General features: G+C 37.3%; 1 protein-coding gene across 2 annotated transcripts in view; it reads right to left on the bottom strand.

The window, feature by feature from the left end:
• Positions 1-1,023: 1,023 nt before the first annotated feature.
• LOC129746987 (sodium-dependent nutrient amino acid transporter 1-like) overlaps positions 1,024-13,394 on the bottom strand; it is a 30,194-nt gene continuing 17,823 nt past the window's right edge. For both annotated transcript variants that reach the window (XM_055740993.1, XM_055740992.1), the window contains 3 exons: positions 2,253-2,627; positions 1,547-2,190; positions 1,024-1,488 (listed from right to left, as the gene is read on the bottom strand). In XM_055740993.1, the coding sequence (XP_055596968.1) occupies positions 1,241-1,488; positions 1,547-2,190; positions 2,253-2,627 (1,267 nt within the window). In that variant the 3' untranslated portion in view covers positions 1,024-1,240. The remainder of the gene's footprint in view (positions 1,489-1,546; positions 2,191-2,252; positions 2,628-13,394) is intronic.

The following is a 13,394-nucleotide window of genomic DNA, read 5'->3' as shown; positions in this document are numbered from 1 at the left end:
ATTTTGATGGTACGCGGTAATTTTCCGTACTATCTGGGGGGTCAGACTGCCGGAAAATCATCATCCGGCTGTGGAGTGTAGGAAACACCTCCTGAACAACGGAATTGTGCTGTTGGTGCTGATCATCCCGCTAGGAGCTCAACAGAACCCCCTCAACCCTCAAAACATTCTACTTGAACTTCTTCCGGAAAAGCATTTACCGGTCCTTATCGTTCCTGGCTATGTTTTGCGATCCCGGATCCTATTTTTCCGAATCACAAGCAGAGCCGAAGGATCGGGACTTCCACCGGGACAGTGAAAGCACAGAGAAGTGAAAGTGTGGCTCGATTCACAACAAAAATCGTTGCATCTTTCCTTGATCTGTATTTTTTTAAGAACATCTTTAAAATTATTAAATAAATAAAAAGATGTGAAAACCACAATTTTTTTTAAATTTTATCTTTTTTTTTTCTAAAAACCGATTTGTACTATTTCTACGTTCACATTCTCCCTCATTTTGCATTATGATTCTAAAACAACCATTTTTCAACTTCTCCTTCAGAATCCCATCCGGTTGAAAAATAACCATATTCGAACTTCTCCCTTAAAAGTCATTTTATGACTTCTCATGGAGAACTCATAAAATGACATTTCCCGGGAAAAGGTCAAAAATGGTTATTTTTGATTCGTAAATGGTTCAATAATTTCTAGCGTGTAGGTATGTAGACGAAACCAGTTTTCTAGCTGCTCTGTAAATATTACCGCACATTCTACAACAGGTGCTTTGAACTACGCAATCGACATCATCCAGACGATCAAATCAAGTTCAAGATACATACGTACATCTGATTTTCGGTGGTATTTTGAATCCAATGACGTCGTCGCTAGGCCCTTATTACTTAGCGGATGTGAAAAAATGTATGCTTACACGTAGATTTTCATGATATAATAGTTTTCTTATTTGAACAGAAAGTTTCAATCAAAAAAGTCATCAGGATATCGAATTGATTCGTCAAAACACTGTTTTAAGTAGATATGCTATGTTTTATTTTCCTAGTTTAGAGAATCTGTTTTTTTATATCCTAGAAGTAAAAATTTCCTAATACTGATCTTTTCCAATCGGAACTTGTTCATACGTGTAGAGTTGAACTGAGCACAAATAAGATCTATTATGTTACCATCGTTGTTGCTTACTTTCAAAGAAATATACTAAAATCTCCAATCAAATCATATTTGAGTTAGTTAAGAAAAATACCATCCCTCAGTGGAACACATTGTCTACCAGTTTGCGCCATAAGCTCCGATCCGGCGGCAGTGATTCCCTGTATTTGGCAACCGTTTCGTGATACCTAGCATTTAGCTCCGGATCCTCCGGACCCCAATCGAACGTAGGCCGGAAGCAGCTTAGCAACCGATCCTTCCAGGTTGCCTCACGCCTTGTCAGAAGTGTGTAGATGGCCCAGGCCGGAAGCTGCAGAACACCACCGGCAAAAACGCACCAACCGAAAGCTGAAAAACATATTTAATTAGTAAGTTAGAATCCAAATATTGAAACTGTAACACTTACCGTACATCCCTGTGGTGAAAACATACCCATTGAATGTAAAGGGTTTGTAGGTGAAAATGTGATAGATGAGGATCGCAATCAACATGACCGGTGTAACGAAACCCCAACAAATTCTCCAATACAACCCAGTCTTGATCCCAAGCATGAACTCAATGTCTCGACAAATTCGACCAACTCCGTAGATCCAAGCGAAACTTATCATTTCGAAAACTGCCAGAATCAGGGCTACGAACGAGGCTCCGTAGAAATCTAGGAAATCCATCAAATAGAGTCCTCCTGGAGTGGTGTAGATGATCCCGATACCATAACCGAAAATTGCTATAACGAAAGCTACCAGTGCCGGTTTCAGGTGCGGGAATCGATCCCTCACTAAGGTCATAATGGTTGTTGCCATCCCTACGTTACTTCCAATGCCCAGTACGAAAAGCATAAGGAAAAAGGCCACGGCAAAGAATTGTGGCCAGAACCGGAACTTGGCTATGGCATCCGGATAGGTTATGAAGGCTAACCCAGCTCCTCCTCGTACAACTTTTGAAATATCCGGGGCATCCATAACGTGTGCTAGGTGACCAATAACTCCAAAAACGATTAGCCCAGCTAACATTGAAGTGCAAGTGTCCAGAATTGATACGATTGTGACATCCCTAGAAAAATAAAATGTTCATTAAAATTTTGCTTTAGTATTAAATTTTCATTTACAAATAACCTGTAGACATTATTGGTGAACCGGTTATACGAAGAATACATAATAACGTTTCCAAAACACACAGTCAATGAGAAGAACACTTGCGTAACGGCAGCATACCAAACTTTGGCTTCCAAAATCCGGTTCCACTGGGGACTGATGAAATACAGCATTCCTCGGCCAGCTCCTTCCAGGGTGCATGCCCTTATCAACAGGATGAACATGATCACGTACGGGAAAATGGCCAGGAAGTAGGACACTTTTCCGGAGCTTTTGATTCCTTTGATTAAAGTCAGACAAATACAGGTCCACGGTATTAGCAGGCACAGGACCAGTTGCCAGTTGGGTGTTCCGATGCCGTCGTCAATGGAATCTTTCTCGTGGAGCACCTCTTTGCTGCAAACAAGAGCAATACGAAAATTGAATTTGAAATTATTGTAAGGATTTAACTGAACACTTGGTTATAAAATTAAATTATTAGATTAATTATCTCCATATTTTTAAATTTAAAGTTATGTTATGATAATTTCAGTATTTCATGAGTAACGCGTATTATGGGATCGAGGTATGTTCCGGACTCAAAACCATAAGGGCTAGAGTTATTATTTGATATACGGTATATCATATACCAGAGGGCTTTAGGGCCATGTTGCTCAAATTGGTTCTAACGAAACTGCAAAAATTCACATTTTTGCTCTAAATTTTAGGCACATGCATGGATTGCTTTACAAGTTTTGTTTTAACGTAATTTTATACATTTTCTTGGATGGTACTAGTTACGACAAAAAAGTTATGAGGGAAAAAGAGCGTAATTTCTATTTCAAGTATATGCTCAACCAACGGAATGATGAATGAACGGATGATTATAATCATGATACTGATGTGAAATTGGAATTCAAGACCAGGTTCCAGCATCAAACTTTAGGATCATGCTCCAGAATACGGTGGAAATAGGGATCTGGATCAAGGTTCAGATTCAGAGTAAGATTTCGGAATCAGCATTAGAATTCGGGATCATGTATAAATAATATTCAGTCAAACCTGGATAAGCGAGAACTGGATGAGTGAGAAACTTTTATAAGTGAAAGGACTCGACAGATTTTTATAGCTAAAAATCTCTATAAACGAGTATCACAACCCAAATAACAATTTAGGCATTATTATTATTATCTGCACAACTTTGTTAGAGCTATAGCATTTATCTTCATAAACAGATTATTCTATACATCACCAAAACTCTAATAATGCTAAAATCAGGCATTTTCGCCCTGTTCTAGAATCGTCATCATGACTATTTTTTCTTCAATCTTTGATAAAATCACAATGCAGTAAAATTTTGATCACCAAAGCTTTCATAAAGCTTTATAAATAAAAAAACTCAATAGCTTTTAATTGTCAGGTAAATGGCTAACTACCCAAGTAACAATTTAAGTTTTATTCCAACCTTAACAGTCCGCTTAAGACTATTTCCTAAAGCTACTTGATAAGCCAAAGCGCATTCTACACTATTAGCACAACTACTTTAAAGTTGACATATGGCCAAAAGAGCCCATTTTGTTAACGTTTTTAAAGCTTATTCTATACGCTATAATAAAACATCCAACAGAATAGTTTTATTCGACCTTATAGACATAGCTTTAAGAAACCTTTCAGAGCTCTTTTAAGACTATCCACAGCTCCTTTAAAACTACGTCAAGGAATCTGATTGGAATTTTACTGTGGGAGCTGTGAAATTTGATAGATACTCTACTGTGGGAGCTTTCTGTTCCGTTTTTCCTCGTGTTATCATCAATTCCTCTCCCAAACATTTGGTGATTGGTGATGATTGCATTTAAATTATTTTAAAAATATTTTCATATTTACTATGTTTCAGCCAAAAACTTCCTGCAACCTCAGATTTCTGGTGAAATATATACGAAATAGCATCAAAACATATGCGCGCCTCAAAGAAAATCAAGGTTGACACAATTTTAAGATTTTTTTTTATTAAAAAATAAAAATTTAAGTTACATTTAAATTTGCTCAAATTATGCTATTTTTGATTTGCATTGAAATTCATTACCTATACAACAAATAGTACCGCAAACATTGTCAAATTTGTTGAAAATGTCTAGTTTTTAGTATTATAATATTATTTTCAGCAAGATGGCGTCAGTAAATTCGATTGAATTTCACAATCAACATGGCGTTCAGTAAGTTAATATTGAAAATCTTAAGGCAGTTGTAAAACAGTTGTTAAATGGTTTTGTGCCGATTAGAAAAAAGTTGTAATAAAACATTTTCAATAAACAGTTTTGAAATGGTTTTAAGAGACCTTGAATCACAGCTTCGACTGACGTTTCTCTAAATGGAATACACGCTCATGATAGATTTATACATTTTTGAGAAAGAGAAGTTTTTTGCAATAAATGAGAACATTTCGATTTGTTGCTTGGCAAAAGGCATACATGCAACTTTTTGTTTTGTTTCCTTTTGACTCTGATTAGAGGATGGTCAATTATCTTTAAATAATAAGTAGGTATTTTTATCAAATAATCTCAGACTGTTTTTGAATAGATCATTTCCTGTCATAAAAAAACTGGCCTCAAAGCTGAAAAAACCCGCATAAATGAGAATTATAATCAAATGACTTCTTAAATCGTCAAACGATGATTTGAGGAAGCGTAATAAAACTTTTAACAAACGATCATAAAAATTGTAAAATACATTGCCTTAATCGTGAATTCCGAAATGATTGTACTATGAATATGTAATAAGGTTATGTAACTGTTAAAAACTGTTAAAATAGTTGTATGGGAAAACTTTTCTGCAAACAGTATGCTAACGATCTAGGAAACGATTTTATTAATAATATGCGACATATCAAACTATAAAGGTTATTGTTGCAATTGGAAACGATAAAACGATTCTATAAAACGTGCTTCGGATGTTTTGCTTACAATAATCAGATAATCAGTAATTTTCAATGATCGGCCAATGCTAGTGGTTTTCATTCTGAATATATCATCTGAAACTTGTTGAGACTGATGAAAGCATAGAATGAGTATTTTCGCTTGTGATGAAGCCTTATTTCTCCGCATTTGCTGAGGAGAAGCCGGTGCGGTGGCTGCAGTCTTCTAGAAATGTTCCAGGGCGGTTTATTTGGAAATAATTTTGTTAACTCTGGATTGGATGACGTAAATATAGATTGACTTCGCATTGAGAGATAAATAAAACAAGTTATATTTTCGGCGTACTTGTAAATTAATTGTCTATTATATTTATTCTTCTCGAATCACAAAAACGTTTATTCACAGTGTGCTTTTATTCGAACCCTAAGTGTTCAGACCGATTTTGAAACCACCTTTGTAGCAGATTTTTATAATGCAGCTCAAAACTGAAAATTTTATTATACATTATAAGGCACGTTCATTTTAACAAATCAAACTTACATTAGTAGTTTCATGTGAAATACGATCCTGAACAATTCACTTTATCTGCTCTTCACATGCAATTTTGATCTCACTGATATTCTCTGTAAGTAATCTAATATTTTAACCGTTTCAATATTCAATCCAAATAAACTCCTTACATTTTCCAATAGCTCTTAATTTTAACTTCAAATATTCCTGTTGGACTCTTAATTTACAATTTTAGGTGTAGTTTTATAAACTGGTTAACACGTTATTTTTGTTGCCGCTTTTTTGTTGATATTGGGTATTATTACACCCATAGAAGAGGTTGCAAAAATCCAATGCCTATTTAGCAAATCTCTGTGCCGATAATGCGCTGAAATGTGCACTGTGCCGAAGACGGTATGTTTGAAAAACTGTAACTGGAATAAGGACTCGGCTCCCAACCAAAATGATGCATGACCACTACATTCAAGCGAAACAAGAAAAACATTTTATGGGATTTCCTTCCTATTGGATAATTCATCCCAGAAACGAGAAAATAAAAACTAATACAACAGCGCAGTAGGGAGAATCGAACTCAAATCACCGATTGTATCGTCTTGCCAGTCCGACATTCTAACCAGTGTACTATTCAAGCTTCATGCAGGACGAGGTATATTTGTCATAAGCTTTCTGTTACCGATCAATCACAAAAAAAACGTACAACGGCGGCTTCCCGGCGTTTGGCCTCCTTTCAATGCATTCCTTTGTCTTAAGATGGAAACGGAAAAGGAAACGGGAGTGAAGGAACGGGAAACCCATTGCACAATGAGGAAAAAAGTGCACAAACCGCGAAGAAATTCAATATCTTTCGTGTTACATGACCCAAATCTATGAAAATATACTTTCCTTTTGTGAAAATTTCCGAAGAATCGACTGAACATAGTTTCAAACGCCGCACAAGCTTACGAACGGAGATACAGTGCCTTTTTAACCCCTAATTCCCCTATATTTTGTAAACATTCTAGAAAACACTCATTCGAACCAGAGAATTTTGAGCAAAAACAGACCTATCGTGTGTAATTTATTCTGAAGAATCAAATGGAGGCTGTTTTGGCCACCGCACGCATCAGAAAATGGAGTTATGGCTGTTTTTACCCTCAATTCCCCTATATTTTTTCAATTATTTCAGAAAAAAGCTTATTCGAACTTGAAAATTTTGAACCAAATGGAATGAACTCTATGTAATTTTTTCCGAGGAATCCAACGAAGCCTATTTGAGCCACCGCACGGATTAAGAACAGGAGTTATGGCTGTTTTACCATCAATTGCCCAACATTTTTCAAATAGCTCAGAAAAAGCATGTTGGGACCAGATAATTTTGAACCAAAAGTAAAGTTTTTTGTGGAGTTTTTTCCGAGGAATCGAATGAATGCTGTTTGAGCCGCCGCACGCTCACCCGCTGTTTTACCTTCGATTCCCCTATTTTTTTCAAATTGTTAAGAAGACGCATGTTCAGACTTGAAAATTTTGAATCTCTTGGGACGTATCTTGTGATTTTTTCCGAGGTATCCAATGAAGGCTGTTTGAGCCACCGCACGCTTTGGAAAATGGAGGTATGGCTGTTTTTACCCTCAATTCCCCTACAGTTTTCAATGATTTAAGAAAAAAACATGTTCGGACTTAAAAATTTTGAACCAAATGGGTTGTATCTTATGTAATTTTTTTCAAGGAATCCAACGAAGCCTGTTTGAGCCACCACACGGATTGGAAACAGAAGCTATGGCTGTTTTACCCTCAATTTCCCTACATTTTTCAAATAGCTCATAAAAAGCATATTCGGATTTGAAAATTTTGAACCAAATGGAACGTATCATGTGTGATTTTTTTTGAGGAATGCAACGAAGCCTATTTGACACACCGCACACATCGGAAACAGGAGTTATGGCTGTTTTACCCTCAATTCCCTTTCATTTTTTCAAAAAGTTCAGAAAAACCATAATTGGACTTGAAAATTTTGAACTAAACGAGATTTATCCTTTGCATTTTTTTCCGAGGAATCCAATGGAGCCTGTTAGAGCCACCGCACGCTTTGAAATAGTGAGATATGGCTGTTTTTACTCTCAATTCCCCTACATTTTTCTGAAATAATTGAAAAATGTAGGGTAATTGAGGGTAGAAACAGCCATAACTCACTATTTCAAAGCGTGCGGTGGTTCAAACAGGCTCCATTGGATTCCTCGGAGAAAATTACATAAGATACAACCCATTTGGTTCAGTCCGAACATACTTTTTTCTTAAATCATTGAGAACTGTAAGGTAATTGAAGGTAAAAACAGCCATAACTCCATTTTCCAAAGCGTGCGGTGGCTCAAACAGCCTTCATTGGATTCCTCGGAAAAAAATCACACATATACGTCCCAAGAGATTCAAAATTTTCAAGTCCGAACATGCGTTTTCTTAACAACTTGGAAAATGTAGGGGAATCGAAGGTAAAACAGCCATAACTTCATTTTCCGAATCGTGCGGCGGCTCAAACAGCCTTTATTCGATTCCTCGGAAAAAAAACTCCACAAAATACTTTACTTTTGGTTCAAAATTATCTGGTCCCAACATGCTTTTTCTGAGTTATTTGAAAAATGTTGGGCAATTGAGGGTAAAACAGCCATAACTCCTGTTCCTACTCCGTGCGGTGGCTCAAATAGGCTTCGTTGGATTCCTCGGAAAAAATTACATAGAATTCATTCATTTTGGTTCAAAATTTTCAAGTCCGAACATGCTTTTTTCTTAAATCATTGAAAAATGTAGGGGAATTGAGGGTAAAAACAGCTATAACTCCATTTTTCGAAGCGTGCGGTGGCTCAAACAGCCTTTATTGGATTCCTCGGAAAAAATTACACAAGATACGTCCCAAAAGATTCAAAATTTTCAAGTCTGAAAATGCATGTTCTTAACCATTTGTAAAATTGAGGGGAATTGAGGGTAAAAACCGCCATAACTCCATTTTTTGATGCGTGCGGTGGTCAAAACAGCCTTCATTCGATTCCTCAGAAAAAAATACACACGATAGGTCTGTTTTCGTTCAAAATTCTCTGGTTCGAATCAGTGTTTTTCTGGAATGTTTACAAAATATAGGGGAATTAGGGGTTAAAAAGGCACTGTATCTCCGTTCGTAAGCTTGTGCGGCGTTTGAAACTATGTCCAATCGATTCTTCGGAAATTTTCACAAAAGGAAAGTATATTTTCATGGATTTGGGTCATGTAACACGAAAGATATTGAATTTCTTCGCGGTTTGTACACTTTTTTCCCCATTGTGCATTGAATGAGAACTGTGCTTTACTTACTGCCTGCTATTACATACACACGCTACATATACACAGCTGCTGAAGCCGGGCAGCTTGGCCGGTGTTGTTTGCCGGTGAATTGAAGGAATGTTTTTGTTGTTGCTTTTGCTACATTCACACGCACAGTGCTCGGTTCGCTGGCTGCCTGATGTTGGCCGGTATTTATTTCCATCCTTCTTCGGCTTGTGATGCGATGGGGAGGGACGCGAAAACGTTTTCATTTTGTTTCATTCACACATACGCAATTCGGTTGCGCTGGGAGGTTAATGCCGGTGGGCGCAAATCGAATCAGTGCCGGTCGCGTTATCTTCTTGTACCAATGATGCTATGAAATTGACTACACGCCATTGGCACAGAGGCTGAATTTTGGGTGTATGTATATACAAACTCCTACTTCACGCCTGCCGTTTGACACATTTCCCAAGGGCTCGAACGTTTTGGTAAAATAAGTTAGAAATTGTACCTATCTCTAAAGCAGTGGCGTCCACACTAAGAATTGAGCGACTAATGATGTAATTGTATTTAAATTTGAATGCGGATGCAACAAAGTTGATTTTATTTATCATATGAATTTGGCTGTGTTAATTTATGTCATTATGCCCGTTTTTCTCAATTTTGAGTGATAATCCTTTTAAAACAGGTTATGCTATCTCAAAAAGAGGTAAAAAAGCTTAAGCGTGTAAATGTTCGTCTCGATTGTCAAATCATCTGTCACTTAGTTTTATTATGCCTACATTCGCTGTGCCAATAAAACAGTTTTTCAACTTGGCTTGAACGCTAGTTTTAAAAGCGCATTGAGAGCATTTTTAAAACTGATACCAAAGCCCTAATAAAAACAGGAAAGTATGTGTTTTATTGATGCTTTAGCAATACTTTTGCAACTTTTTAACAACACTCTTAAGATAGTGTTTTATTCAAGTTTTAGCAAAACATTCAGGGCTCTTTTAAAACACACAATAAATGAAGCATTTCCTATGTTACAATCAGGGACCGAAAATAGCACGAACACAGTACGTGCAACACAATTTTTTGACACGGCACACTGAAAACGAAATCGTGTTGTGTTTGTGTTGTTCAAATTAGTTGTGTTGCGGATGATACATAACACAGTCTACATAAAAAACATTGTGTGCAACATCTAATCGAAAGTGTTGACACAGATGACGATGTGTGCGACACTTGAATGTAGCACAACACATTAATTGTGCAGTGTTCAGATTAGACACAGTGTTTACAGAACGAACACAAATTACTTATTATAGCTATGGCGGCACAACTTTCCCGTATGTTTGGGTAACGTGCCGCTATTAAGCCTACCCCTCTTCTGATTGTTTATGAAATTGAAGAGACGGGTTGTTACACGGGTTTATCGGACAAATGGCCCTTAATCTGAATAAAATTAATTATCATGCGTACTAAAATGAAATAATTTTATTTTTTTTTCGAACATGCACTTATTCTGAACATACATTTGAGAAATCGAGCCTTGCAACAGCAATCAAAATTTTAAACAAAATTGTTAGGGTTTCTATACGATGGGCCTGACGGCTTGAATTTTAATTTTTCTTTCAAAACAATTTGTTAACTTCATTTGAATGTATTTTTTTATATCTCAACTTTTGTTAATATTCTCCAATCTAAGTAATCAGTACAAGAAAAAGTCAAAGTTTTCAATTATGGTGGAAGCCTAAATCGATCACCGGTGCTCTCCTCAAAAATAATTAGTTTGAAGCGAGTGTCAATTAAGTTGTAGTGCCATTAGTATTCCCAGCGTCAGTAAGGATTGTAGCAGTATGTTCAATGCGGAAAATGGAAGCTTTGAGACCTAATTCAAAAATTGATACTTAGCGCATTGAGACATCTTACGAAATGAAGAGAAAAGTAAGAGAAAGATAAAATATAACTTATTCTAAGAATCTTTGAGGGACTGAAAACCTTGCCATGAAAACCATTCTGAGAAAAAAATATATTCACCGGAAGTTTAAATGCGGTTACTTATTTGTTCTAAGCTGGAACCTGGAGAAGATCAATCTTGAACCCATTCCAAACAACACCACAGCTATGAAGAAATAAGTTCGAAAAAAGTTCAGACTGGTCAGCTGAAATTTGGGTTGATACTACAGGAGTGTCCAGGTTTGTTCATGACATTTAAATTGACTACATTTGATCAAACTTTACATTTACTTTTCCTTATTGTAAATCATGGCGCAGCTTCCTTAACTAGGAAACTGTGTTGCTTTTCAAAAACACAGTGCCGTCTCCCAACACAACACATTTGAAAACTGTGCTGTGTTCGTACAGCACGGCACCCAAATTGTGTCGTGTTACAATGAAGTGTTGCACACATTTTTTTTTGTATCAGCACATGAGATTTCGTGTTGCACGTACAGTGTTTACAGCACAGTGTGTTTTTTTTTCGGTCCCTGGTTACAATAAACCCGTTTTAAAAATAGGATGCCATAGAAAAGTCTTTATAAAACAATATTAAAACTCAAAAAAGCAAATTGGCTCAATCTGTGTTACTTGGGATGGGATGAGTTCCCTATTTCTGAATTGTTTATCATTAATACAGTAAATGAAGCCACACTTTTTAAATGAAATAATCAAGGGATTGGTTGCGATTGATTGGTGGAATGAATCCATGAGTTGAAATTGAATTTCGTTGTCTGACGCCATTTTAAAGTCCAAAATGGTGGCTTCCGCTGAACTTTAATATGATGAAAAAGATTAAAAATCGCATGAAACTCCCACAATACAGGAATTGTGCGAAATGACTAAACGAGTAGAAGTCGAATTTCGCTATTTGACGCCATCTTGAAATCGAAGATGACGACTTCCACTGAATTTTTAAATGCTGTTAATCACTGATAATAGCATGAAAGCCGCACAATATGGGTATTGGGTGAAAGGGCTAAACTAGAAGAATTCGCATTTCCCTTTCGGACTCCATCGTGAAATCTAAGATTGCGGCTTCGCGTAAGTTGACTTAAAATGACTTAAAATCGCATCAGAGCCTTACAATATGAGAATTTGGTGAAAATGCTAAACGAGTCAGTTTGCTTCTGAACGTCGTATAGATCGGACGTGTTTCTGGGATAAGACTATTCCAGGTTTTTATTGTGCGCGATATCAGCTTGCTGATCTCTCCCGTTGTAGTAGTGAAAGTAACGATTATTTGGCCAAAATGGCAGACAATAAGTTGTATGCTAATTCGCTAAGAATTCGTTTTATTCGTGGATCACAAGAGCCGACGGAAATGCAAATATTCCGGTTTATGACAACCAAAATGGAATTAACGAAGGAGAAAGTGTTATCTATGTATAAAGATAAAACGGATCAATCGATCGTAATAAAGTTTAAATCAGAGGCGGATATGCGGAACACGTTGAAAAATTTACCCCCGACAATGGATTTTGAATACGAAGGCCAGCAGAGCACACAGGTTTCCTTGTCATCTGCCAATGCAATCTTGAGGTATGTTCGTTTGTTTAATCTTCCTCCAGAAATTGAGGATCTGGAGATTGCGCAAGCTATTGGAAAGTTCGGTAAAGTTATAAGGATGGTTAGAGAAAAATATGCCGAAGAAACAGGTTGGCCAATATGGAACTCGGTCCGCGCGGTATATTTAGAGGTTGAAGAGAACATTGAAATTCCAGCTAACGTGATGATCAGAAACTTACGAGCACGCGTGTTTTACGAGGGCATCATCAATAAATGCTTCTTGTGTGGTAGTGCGGAGCATCTGAAGGCGGGCTGCCCTCAGAAAAAGTCTGTGAACGAGAGAATTCAGAAGGCACACTTGAGTTCCTACAGTGCAGTTCTTGCTAGCGGACCGAAATTGTCGAACAAAAACCCGAAAGCTACAATAGAACCATTATCTAGCGCAGAGAAGGAGATCCAATTTACACCACTCCATCAAAGCACAGAGAGGATTACTACTAAGGAACAGGAGACCGATGATAAATCTAGTGCACAAAAGGAGACATCTGGGACGAGATCGTCGATAGCCATCGAGGAACGTGAGGACGAATCGGATACCGAGATGAGTATCGATCCGAACCAGGAAGAACTCATCGTGGTGAAAAGTAAACGTGAGCGGATACACGGGAGAAAGGGTGATAGTGTTCAAACGTATGTCCAGGCGGATTCCGAAATTTCTACTACTGATTCGGACCCAAATGATGGTGTCGTCGAAATATCAAGCTCTCAGTTGAGTGACTCGATTGACAGAGTAACTCGAAGCAAATAGAAGGCAAAGCAGATGAAGATGATCAACAGCGGAGATGACTCTTCGAAAATTGAGGTGAGAGAATTGGAAAAAGTGGCGGTTCCAGCAGTTGATGACCAACTTACATCGGAAAATATTCGAAAACCATGGAGTTCGCGTCCAATGAAGATCAGTTCGTGGGGCTCAAGTAATCAGAAAAAGTAAATAGATTTAGTA

The sequence above is a fragment of the Uranotaenia lowii genome, chromosome 2 (assembly GCF_029784155.1).
Source record: "Uranotaenia lowii strain MFRU-FL chromosome 2, ASM2978415v1, whole genome shotgun sequence".
NCBI lineage: Eukaryota > Metazoa > Arthropoda > Insecta > Diptera > Culicidae > Uranotaenia > Uranotaenia lowii.
Note: the sequence above shows the minus strand (reverse complement) of the source record. Positions and strands in the feature narration are given on the sequence as shown.